The sequence below is a fragment of the Mesitornis unicolor genome, unplaced genomic scaffold (assembly GCF_000695765.1).
Source record: "Mesitornis unicolor isolate BGI_N332 unplaced genomic scaffold, ASM69576v1 scaffold6653, whole genome shotgun sequence".
In the NCBI taxonomy this organism is placed as follows: Eukaryota; Metazoa; Chordata; class Aves; order Mesitornithiformes; family Mesitornithidae; genus Mesitornis; species Mesitornis unicolor.
In genome coordinates this window covers 30,815-43,460 of record NW_010172547.1, presented here as the reverse complement: position 1 = coordinate 43,460, position 12,646 = coordinate 30,815, and the positions used below count along the sequence as shown (strand labels likewise).

The 12,646-nt window shown below is 36.3% G+C and overlaps 1 protein-coding gene across 1 annotated transcript in view; it reads left to right on the top strand.

Annotated features, from left to right (window-relative positions):
* The window catches only part of LOC104537515 (ADAMTS-like protein 1), a gene marked incomplete at its 3' end in the record, with an annotated part of 39,197 nt that overhangs the window by 9,948 nt on the left and 16,603 nt on the right, over positions 1-12,646 (top strand). Inside the window, exon 2 of the mRNA XM_010180417.1 lies at positions 4,672-4,799. Coding sequence (XP_010178719.1) covers positions 4,672-4,799 — 128 coding nt within the window. The remainder of the gene's footprint in view (positions 1-4,671; positions 4,800-12,646) is intronic.

Genomic DNA, 12,646 nt, shown 5'->3' with positions numbered 1-12,646 from the left:
CAAATACTTGGATTCTGTAGGGATAATGCAGTTCCAAACAGAATTTTAAATTCAATTCTAGTATGCAACTAAGATGTTTTTTCTTAAGGCTGAACTTCTTTTAGAGGTCTCAGGATATGAAGAGAGGTATTGCTACTTTTCATGTTTTTCCTCTCTCTGTGCACCCACATATGTGAACACATATGCTCGTAGAAGAAAAATAGTTCTCTCATCGGGGATGCAGGTCCTGGATGGCCAGGGAGCTGTTGCGATTTAAGGATGTGTGACACTTCTTGTGTTTTTACGTAATATTCCAGAGAGTTTAAATTATTTCTGTGTACTGTGAGTTAGTGGAGAAGGTAGAAAATACCTGTTTTCTACCTCCTTTTCTGAATACAACATGAATGCCTGACAACTGTTTAATAAACTGAGAAATTACTGGCAAACACTGAAGCTGGATTTTTTTAATGAATAAAATTGAGTACCTAGTTCTCTTAGTCTTACCTGATTATGTCACATTATTTTTGTTATAAGAAACCCTTTGTTCAGCTCACAGTTTAAAGCCTTGTTTCGTTTGTTTTTAAGTATCTTGCAGCTTCCAAGACATGTACCCTTCCTCACTTTTTCTTTTTTCTTGCGTTGCAGAACACTGCAATGTTCTAGACTTTTATCAGGAGTACTTTAACGTAGGTTTTTCAGTTTAGTTCAATTTGTTGAGGGAAGGTAGAAATTTTTTCTTTTTATTTTTTTTTATAAGCTACTTCTGAAAAATCTGTGCTAAACAGTGAATTCTTAGCTATGAATGGTATCTATCCTTTTAAGGTGCAGTAGACCTGCAATAGTCAGTCTTCTTCATATTTAAAATGGCTTTTCAGGCATTGCTGGAATTTTGAGCTCAGTCTTAACTGTGTAGTTCACAGGAGGGAAAACTACTCTACTTCTTTACCATTAAACATGAAAGGATTTGAAATGAATTATGTTTATTCCACTTGTTAAAAGAAAACTTGGAACTTGTTCCAGTTTGAGATCACATGCTTTCTGGGAATATATAGATCTTAAAACAAAACTTGGAATGCGAATAACAGGCACATGGCTCTCCTCTGTGTGGGAGTACAATTTATTTCAGAAAAACTTGAACTTTTAGAATGTCTAGCTATGCCGATTCTTAAAATTTTTCATGAGATAAGAGTACTTGGTTCACATGACTTTACCTTGCAACCCTTCTTAATTATGTCTTTGGGCTTTCAATCAGTGGTGAATAATCAGGACAAGCACCCATTTGCAGCATAAAGATATTTGTTTCCTTGTAAACTAAAGCACAGACACACATTTTCTTTTTAGCACATTAAAGGTGCAAACACACATTTTCATTTTCTAAAAAATACCTTTCAGAAAGCAGTCAGCTGAAACAACCTCAGTAAATTGGCTTGTTGCTCTTCTTATCTCTCATGTAAATGTTAATGAGATTTTATCTAGAGGATGGATCACATCTGGTGATAGTCAGAATTTGATTCTCTTATATTACTTTAATTTTTACATTTCACCTTGCAATTATTGTGTTGAAATTAAATCCTTTTGCATTTCAATAAATGTAAGATAAACTGAGAGTGTAAAATAATTGTTATACGCTCATTAGGCAAATCCAGTATCATCTTGCACAGACTAAACTAATTTACCTTTTCTTCATCAGATCCAAAACACGATTACGTTACACTAAATGCTACAGTAACAAAAAAACAAATTCAATTGCCTATCTAAACTATCTTCCAAAAGGTATTCTGTGGAAGGAAGTGTTACATGTGTTTAAGCTGCACCATGAAGCAAACTGAAAATGGAGGTGGGCCACACCATAAAATAATAATTTTATTTGTCATAGTTGGTAACCTCCCCTTGACAAAAGTGCTAAGATAGGGCAGCAGGATCAGAGTGGAGGTGCTTCAACAGAGCTTTTTGAAGAAAGCTTGCCTTATGCCTGCTTGGTTTAGCTTTCTTCTTATTCACAAGATTTATTGGATTAATTAAAAAATTAGTCTTTACACGTTGTGTTGGGTCCTCTTTTTGGCCTATCTTTTAATGTTCTTCTTCTGAACCCCTTTAATTTGATGGAGTTTTCATTTGACCTCAGCATGCTGTGGACCAGATCCTAAAGGTCTTTCAAAAATGTTGGCCTTCTTTGTGTCAGAAGGCCACATACACTCAACTTTATTGAAGTGGCATTTGTGTATTTGCCTTTTAAAACACACTGGTTTTTAAAAAAGGAGCCCTCATGCCCTTGAAGGGTCCATGAGCAGCAGCATGAGCAACACAGCAGGCAACCATTGTGAAATGCTGGGGAGCTGCAGCCGGGTTTGCAGCCTGGTGTGTGGCTGTGTGCTGGTCCTGCACCTGACCCTTGCCACTCACTGAGCTCTTCCTTTCAAAAGAAATAACCGTATTTGGTGTGTTTGCAGAGAGGGAAATATTTTCTTATTTAACCCATTCTGCACAAATAGACTAATTGATTCTTCAAGATAAGATTTGGACTGTACTTTGATAAAATCAATAGCGGGAAGAGAGGGAAATAAGAGAAAATGGCTGGGCAGGTGTCCTGCAAGTCTTATTTCATCTTCCTTTAAACAATATCTCCGTAGAGGTTTGCCAATTTGCCAAACAGTCTGAGCTCACTTAAACAGGCTTAACACAATCAACTTTTATCTAGTTACCACTAATTTATTGTGCCAGTGTATCTCAGAGTAGTATCAGGATTCTGGAAGATCACAATATAATTACTCTGTCAGTCTGAGTAAGCTAAGTACTCATCCATTAACTAATGCCTCACTTCAGGGCAGGAGAACTCCCATGGAACTATGAGAACAGCACTGGCAATATTTTCATCCTTCAGATGCGTGGAGCTAATGACTGTCAGAAGGTACAAATGTCTACAACACTGAAATTTCACGCTTCCTGTTTTCAAGAAAATAGTTCAGTGCAAGACTTGGCCTTATTACTGAGCTGAGTATAGAGACAGCTAATGAAAGATGTGAGCTTTCATTTCAGTTAATCTTAGGCCTGGCTGTTTATTCAGCATCATAGATGACATTAGTGGGTAATCTGCAATCCCTTTGCAGAATATTATAGGAGTAAATGGTTGCCATATTGGAAAATTCTACCATTATTAATAGTTACCATATATAATGTATTCTTGGCTCCTTAAAGCATACTGAATAGTTAATCTCTTACTTTGATAAATCCTAATTAACACATATTTTGTATCCTAGTGTGCTAGACTTAGTCCTTTGCTCTACAGACCCAGACTGTTCAGTTTAGGATCTCAGTTATGAGTGACAAATTAAATATCTCCTTTAAACAGATGTATATTGAAACTGTTCAAAGCCCTAAACCATCACCAACATTTTCTTCTTTTGCTTGTGAATAACAATATTCAACACTGGTATATTTCACTAGGTTTCTGATTTCATGACAAAACTTTCACACACCTTCACTGAAGGTAAAATAATTTCAGTGTTAAACTATCTCTGTGCCTCAAATAATCTCTCAGTGTTGAAAGCTAAAGGTGATTCCTCTTAACATGGGCAAGCATTTATCCTTGTTGATGTTTCTCTGTTGAAAGTGTACCATCAAAAACTCCCTCATACAGTTGTCATGCCTTCTGGTTTACTTAATATACAGTTAGAAATGTAATTCACCAGATGGTAGCCCACAGCACAAACCAAGCTTTGAAGTAGGACACTGCCTGGTCTCCATCAGACACAGACATTCTCCATGAACCTTTGCATGCTTCTGTAGGTAATTCTTCCAGTAAAACCACATTGTCCGTGAGGGACAATATCTATCTAAATCGTTAAATTATTTGTCATCTTGCTGGTCTATGTTTCTGAGGTGCATTTCCATGAATGAAAATGAAATGTTGGTTATGTGCATGACTGCATTATTTGAGGCACATACTGCTGTACCTTTATGAGTAGAAGAGCTGAGCATTTCTGACTCCATCAGCACTGCTTCTTTATAATGTTTGCCCCCAGTCATTGACATTAACAACAGCACTGCCTGGGTCTGTGCCTGGCGCTGAGGAACTCCAGCTCTTCTGGTAGTGTGAACTTAAATATAAAGTTATCAAATAGTAAGGATAAAAATGTTATGGGATCTTTGTCCAGAAAAGTTTTTTAGGAGATCTTTAGACATAGAAGTACAATAGTTTCACTTCCTTATGGTGAGTATATGGGAGTTGTTACGTTCAATGTCTTTGTATCATGTTTGTATCACTATATTGTGATTCTTTTTTTTTCCTCAAGAGCATCTTGGAAGGTACTTTTTAATATGCACTTTTGTAGTTTCTAACACAGCAACAAAACTTCAAAGCACAATTTCTAATGTCTACAATACTCCACCTGTTCCTTTTAATCAGGAAAAGTACCTTGCCTCACTGTTGTCCAAAATGTCCTTTTGTAATGTTCATCACCAGTCCCAAATTGAGACAGAGCATGATACTCAAGGGAAGAAAGCAAGTTCATGCGCAACACCCTCTACAAGAACTGGCTGCCAATCAGTAAGAATGTCAGAGTATAACAGATTTATTCAGTGCTTTCAATGACCAAGATGATATCCAGTAAAAAGAATTATTAAGGTAGCAATAATACTTTTTGTCCTTTAAATGATTTTTTTCCTGATTTTTTTCCTTTTCCTTCTCCTCAGAGCTCCAGAACAGCTCGCTCAGAGGAAGACCGAGACTCACTGTGGGATGCCTGGGGCTCATGGAGCGAATGTTCTCGGACTTGTGGAGGAGGGGCTTCGTATTCACTGAGACGCTGCCTGAGCAGCAAGTAAGTGGGTGAACGCTTTTTGCTTTACTGATGGGAGAATTCAATGTACTCATATGTGTCAGACCATAAGAAGTAACCAGTAGAGGTCTTGAACTACACTGAAATTTCCAACTCAGTGTCAAAAATTATGATGGTGTGTTTTTTAATTCAGGCAAGGAGCCAACATGTTTGATAAGGCAACACCCTTTTAAAATATAGTGAGAACCTATGGAGCTACAAAAGTTGCGTGGGCAGCTTGCAAGGCTGCCAGCTACTGAAAAGTGATAGGTCCCTACACTTGCACCATTTAAGCAGTAACACTATTCATGCAATTGTACCAAACTACAGCTAATTCTCTGGGTTTAGCATCCCACAGTCTCAGCCACACTGAAACTGTAAAAGCATCATATTGACGAAACATGGTATCCTGAGCTATGTAAGAAAGAATGATAATTCTGCTGAGAATATTTTATGAATTAAAATTCAGGTGGGAAGCCTTCCATACCAGCAAACCCTCCTCAACAGCCTGAAGTAGAATGGCCTAGTGCAAAGATAAAGTCTGGGTACCCAGTCAGGCATCTGAGATTTTACTCCTCCCCAGTTACTAGCTTGCAATGAAACATGGACAAGTAATTTGACATAATTTCCACTCTATAGTATATATAAGTTTTACCTGCAAAATATTTCTACTAAATATTATTTCTATCCACTTTAGGAGAAAGTTACCTGCAATAAATATAGTATGTGTGATAAATATTAGCAGATTTCTGATAAAGAAAAACTTTAGACCCAAATTTTGTGCCTTACTGCCATCTCTGATATCTTATCTATTGTAGTATGAAAAATGTAATACGATTTTCCATCCTGCATATGTTTCTTTTTTATTTTCTTTCATATGCTTATAAAACTGATGTTAATAAAACAAACTGTGACAATTGCCCCAAATTTTTTCCTACGTCTGACATTTTAATACATGATGCTCTTTAGTGAGGACAAGAAACCGCATAAGACATTTATCCGTAAGATCAGAATAGAATATTGTGTATTTCAACTTTATCTCTGGACAGTCTGGTCTCCTAGTTCCAGCAATTATTGAGTTTATAGTATGCAAAATTCTGCTGCAGGGAGAAAAGATAGGCAAAAGCATCTGCTGAAACCACTGGAAAGGCAGTACATTTCTATGCATTCCCATGGAAAGGAAAAAAAATACCTGTTTCTAAATGTGGAGCCAAATTCTCATCTTTTGTTAGTTCCATAGCAAATAGTGGTTCTACAAAACACCTCAAAATTTAAAATTGCCAGGACATGAACTTATTAATTATTAACTTATTGATCATTATTAACAACTATTAATTATTAATTATTAATCATTAAACATTAATTATTATTAATTCTGATTTTTAAAATTACTATTTTAAGCATTATCTTTAATTATTAATGATCATTTATTAATAGCTATATTGATTATTAATAACTATATTGATTAACTTAATTATTATTAATCACAGTTTATTCTTTTCAAACTTAGGAAGATAAGTGACCTTCTATATGTTTCTTTAATGTAAACGTTAATCCAGGCATATCAGGAGATCTGGGGTATCTGAGTAATACAGGATCTTACTGACTACACCTCTGTTCCCTCACTGAGAACTGCCTCAGTAGTTTCCTCAATGACAGTAGTGGTAGCAGTCACAGTGCTCTACAGTATGTGAGTGTAATCCACTCCTTCTGGGCAGGCTCTCCCCATCTGCTTCTCTTTGATTCTTGTACTATTTGGGATGTCCTTGAAGCTACCCCAGTGGAACAGGAGATAAACTCATAAATCACGCAGTACTTGTTTTTAATACAATACCTTGCTACTGTCCTGTCAGTACATAAGCAATGTTTGTTGCCTGAAGAAACCAGCTGTAAACTTTAGACATTCAGACATGGAAGCCCCTTGTTTCCAGGATAGGATTCAGGGGTTTAATTAGGAGCACAACTTTTGCTAGCAAGTGGCAGTAAATCATAAGTAATAAAATTTTACCTGGAATTAGGACAGTATCAAATGTGTGATAGTTTTTTCTTTTTCCTAGTCCGTGTGCAACTGCTAATGAAATAAAAGGTTTAAATTATTAATTTTTGTGCTAGGCAAGCATTTTAATTCACTAAGAAAAGAGCAGAAAGGGAGCAGGGCAAGGAATTCTTCCAGACTTTGAAGGTTTGAAAATAAGCTTGTGTGCATGAGTATTTCAAATCTGGCATGGCTAGAACAAAATGTCCACCTCTCTGGGACAATTTCTTGGTTGGTACAGTTTATCTCTTGTATTTGCTGTGTGTAATTTCATAGCAGCATGAAGCATAATACTAGATACTTCTGGCAAATAAAAACTGGCAACATATTTGGATGTTTTGGAACAAATTAATCCTAAATGTTTCTCATCCTGGGAGGAATGTTCATAATGCCTTATGTCTTTTAGTCTTGTGTGAGGTGACTTTCAGAGCATTCCATGAAAAGAGAGAGCCCAGTGCCTCTGCTTTGAAGAAGCGCAAAGACTAATTGCCCATTCCTAAAAGCTGTTAGGTATATGCAGCTAAATAAAGGAAACCAGTTTTCTTTCCAGCTTTTGTTTGCCAAAGTTATGTTAGTGCTTGTGTTGTTTGTTTTGGGAACATGTTTTGTGTTAGGCCTTCGCAGCTGTGATGAAAGAATGGAAAGTGTTAGTGAGAAATTCTGTTTTCTAGTGTTTTAGATGGCAAACATTTCAGGGTAGAAGTTGTTTAAAAGTACATTTCATTAGAACGACTGGTCCTAATTATAGTAAGGATATTTAGTATGATAGCTACATAAATAAATACATCAGTCACACAGACAGTCACACAGACAGACGTTGTCAGCCCAAGTCAACCATGTGTCCTGATATGCCACTTTGACAGCAAGTAGCACTGGGTCACTCCAGTGGCAGAATAAGCCCCAGGAAGATAGTATTTTGATAATTAGTAGTTAAAGACTGGGCAAAACCCCAAAGTATGACACTTTTCATGCTTTTTGTTGACATTAACTCTTTATACCTCTATATATACCTACATAAAGGACAGACCTCCTTTAAATGTTACAGTTGTTTGCTTCAACTCACTTGAAAGTGAAGCTCCCAGACTAATTATATATTGGGTGAAGAAGTATTTATTTTCATAATTTCATGATGTTATGCCCTTCAGTTTCCATATCTCTCTCTCCTTTTTTTTTCCTTAATACAAAGCTCAAGAAAGAGAAACTCCTCATTGTCTCCTCTCCATCATGAACTGTCTTGCAGCACTGCTGGTCAAAATGTGTAGAGAGGAGAACCAGAACGATAGACCATTCCTGTTTTTTTTTGAAGGCCAAACTAGCAACTGTTGTGGTTCTTCAGAGAACTGAGTTTTATTAGCTATTGGACACTGCCTACAGGGACACTGGAAATACACAGACAGAGAAGGTGGAGAGACACTGCAATATGGGTTTTGCCCTCTTCATTAGAATCTGGCTATTATTTCTTGTGGTCTGTCTATTGCACAGCACAGCTGGAGATTGTCATTCAGCATAGTGACTGATAGTACTCACATGCCTTCAATCCATGTATTAATAAATGTGCATGTTGATTCAAGAAAACTCAGGGTAGTAAATGGCTGAATGTCCTTTAGATATCTGAAATTCATGTGCATTTGTTTGATTTCCTTGTATCCGAATACATTTTCAAATCATACAAGAAATTATAAATTCTCTTATGCTAAGTTCACCCATCCTGGTCCTAAAAATACTCTGTGTGTTCTGGAATTGTACTTTACACATTGACAAGTCCTGCACTAATATTGATAGGTTTTTACTGTTTCTAGACTTGGCAGGAAGAGAAATACGGTTTGGTTTTTTTTCCTAGCATCTTCCAAATTCATCATTACTTTCTATTAAAATGAAGTTGTAGGTAACAGAAGAGAAGGATGTTCTAGAGTTTTGGGAATGATTTTAGCGGGTAATAGATATGTAGTCTTTTTTTTTTTTCAGTCTTCTTAGAAACCCTACCTGTTGCTGCTGTTTCCAGCAGAAGCTTGAAGCCAGGAACACTTTGTATGAGTGTATAGCAGAGTGCTAAGCTGGTTATGGAACCCCATGGATACTGAATCTGGATTGAACAGGTCAAAATTTGAGATCATCATGCTTACCTCTGAGAAATCGTGTAAACTACTGAACAGAGTGGAGGTTTTCCAGCATTAGATGAGGAGGATATGTTTAATAACAGAAGAAAGTCAAGACAAACATCATTAACATCTTCCTGACAGGTTTCCCTCAGTAACAAAAGTGACAGAGATTTTAGGGGGGGAAAAAAAAAAGAAAAAAGAAAAAACACAGAAAAGAGGGAACACACATGAGAACATCACAATCCCAGCTTTGTTTAGATGCTTCATACTGGCTTTATTACTTTCTGGAATGTATTGTTTTCCCCTTTTTAAGTATCTCCCTTCCTTCCTTCAGCTGATGGCTGCCTTTAGGTAATGTGAGAGAACCCCACATTCACCACTTTGGTTGTTCAGCCCACTGCAATTGTGTTCTGCAGGATGAAAACAGTGTATCTGCATAAATTACTCTCAGTTTTATTGCAGTTTGACTCGGTTGATCAGTAAAATAGCCACCAAGACATATTTTCTGAAGTTAGGTTTAATAAACTAGCAAAATCAGCTAAAATTAGGTCAATTTTATGCGACATTTTTATGTGACATTTTTCATAAGATAGAAGTAACCAAAAATAAATTTGATTTATTTCATTAAGGAGTAATATTTTCTCATTTTGATCACGTGGATTATCAGTTCATAAATCAAGCATGAAATGGTTTGGTGCCTGACAGACGATGATGGAATGGATGTGTGTTATTCATGTTAATTTGAAGTTAAATAATAGGGTAAGAATCCATTAGACCACCACTGACTAACACTGAAAGGGGATACATCAAATACTACATATTTAAAAAATACTGTTTAAAGTTTCAGCTGTATATACCTTTGACACCAAAACATTGCCTACTGTTGCATTACTGCTTCATACCTGAATTTAGAATTTAGTCCAAACATGTGGATGTGGCCCCTAGTTTCAATCTACAGTAACAGATTTGTTTCTCTCAGGGGCTTAGACTGCAAGAGTATTCTGAAGTTTTTCATATCTAGCACAGATAAAAGGTACTTTAAACTTCCTGAGTGAAAATTGCAATGGAATATTTTTTCTAGTTTTTGGGTTGCTTCTTTATCAGACAGAAGCTAACATAATTTACTGCAGCTATTGTGCAATGATAGAAGTGCAGTCTGCTCTAACCCTTGCACTACTGAATAAGGCAAATTATGCCACTTTACAAAATGTTCCTATGTTGGTCAGAAAGATAATTTTAAATATTATGGGTTTTTTGACTTCTAGAAGAAGCCCTTTGCTATCTTAAGATCTGTAGAATAAAGAACATAAACCTTTTTGCACAAATGCTGTCATCATTGCTGAATACATCCACGGAAGTAAATAGCATTCTTATGAAGCATACTGTGTCACTCAATGGCAGTGCAGTCAATATCACAAAATTCTAAGGTTGTCTGTGTTACCAAATGATTTTGGAGGATGGTTCTCATTACCCTGATCAAAACTATATCTGTGTGCTACCTTAGTGTATTACTTCCTGCAATTGACCTTCAGGATATTTCAATAGCTGGCTTGCTCTGTGCTTCAGTTGGTAACTGTAGCTGGTTTACATTACAGAGGACATTCTTCATGCTATATTGGGTGATATTCAACATCTGAAAGAAATTTTGAGTATATTTCGTTTGTAGATGCTTCTGGTGAAAGCCGTGCCATCTAGCAGCATTTTAAAAAGGAAATTTTTATTCTGTTTACTCTGGGATTAGTCGAATTGGTAATTATAAGATCATTTCCTACTCTCATTTGATGGAGGAACATTTCCATTTTTCAAGGAAGATTACAGTTCTAACTCTTCCTAATGGCAAAAGCAGCAAGTGGCAATCTTAAATTTGAGCCAATACTATGAAAAGCTGCAAATTGCACACAATTTAGATCAGTGCTGTAATCTGTGGAGTGATTGCTAGTAGTCTTTGTAGATCCAGTTAGTCACATTATTTCTGGCTTCTGCACCTCAGTGAAGTAGCTAAAACATATACAAAATGCTTTCTTAGTGTTGTTTTCCACTGTAATCTGTTGCTAGAGTTGTCACAGGGATGTTTTGATGGTGTTTCGGATGAGAAACTTATCTGTGTTATAATGAACAGTAGTCAGTATTGTACCTGTAGATGAGTGATGAATAAGGTCTCCATAAATCTGTCTCTCTGTTGAGAAGCAGCCTACTTAACAAAAATGTCTGTGAAGCCCTCACTTGGATGATGTACCGTTCATAAGTCCAGGTTCACTGGAAGAGTTCTTATATAATCATAATTCTTTCAATAAATCTGTTATGGGATTTAAATGAAAATAATTAGATCAGCCAGGCCTTCACATGATATGAAATTTCTGTAAGCCTTAAATTTCTGTAAGCCTATAAAAAGCCTATAAAAAAGCAGTTATTATTTGATTCTCTAAAGCCCCAGGCAATAGATTTTACACAAGAAAGCTTGAGCATTTCAGTGAAGCCGGGCTAACACACATGATTCATATTCCAGTTTAAACTTCGTCAAAGTATGAGGAACCTTGGTTCCTGTACAGCACATTCATTTTGTAAAGACCAGCTGCAAAATTTGGATCCAGATCCAAGCTCAGACATGTTCAAATTTGGGATCAGTACTTTTGCAATATGTTCTCTATACTATCTTTGTGATACAGCAGGCCAGGTGAGATCTGGTATTGTATTTTCTCTCTACTTGGATTATGAAGAGACCTCTTGCCATTGTTTTGCTGGAAGGCACTTCTTTAATTCTTGAGCTTTTTTTCTGCCTTTCTTGGACAGCGAGCAACTGAAAAACATTTGCAACTGTAGTTGGTTTCTGTATATCTGCAGTATGTGTTCTATGTGCAAATCTAAAGCTAAAGAGACTTAGTGTTTTTAAGTTTTTTGAAGTTTCTTATGAAAACAAAAATACTGCAGTGACAAATGTGAGAGAATAAATGCATGAAAATTAATAGTCAGAAACTATGAAAAAATTCTCCTTATTTTTCTCTATTTTTCTCAAATTTTATTTTTGTTATTTTAATTACACTAGACAGTCACATTTTACTAAGAGTTTAAGGAGTGCCATTTAATGCCAGCTGTTACTTAGAAATCATCCAGTGGCTCTGAATAATGCAAAGAATTTCAAAAGTAAAAATTGGAATAAACTCTATTTTGTTCAGCAATATGTACAGCAAAATTCAAAGGTCTGCCTTACTTTTGAATAGATATACTGCCAACCTTAAACTCCAAGGGTGACAGAAGCTACCCAGAGTAAAAGCTTTGTGTGGGTTGGAGTGCTGTTGGAGCTGCAGCTGATCATTGTCTATATAACACTTCCAACAAAATTCTTAAATCTGGACTGTCTCCCTCATCAAACTTCCAGAATTTAAAATGAAATTGTGGAATGAGCTTAAGTGTACCTTTAGAAGGAAAGACTTTTCTCTGCAAGACCAATAGATGTGTCAGCTTTCTCTGGTCTCTATGCTTTTTTTAGCTAGACCTCTAGAAATAGCCAACTTTGGAACTAGGCTAGCTACCTTCAGGTTACATTGGTCATTTCTTGCACTATAGCCTACAGTATAAGCAAAACTTTAGAAGAGATTGAATGGCATCCGGAAGGTAGCATTCAACATGACTTCAACAAACATCAGGTAGCCAGAAACAAGTAGTTTATACTGATATCACTGTGAAAATTATTTAGTTTTTGACAAACACTATTTACT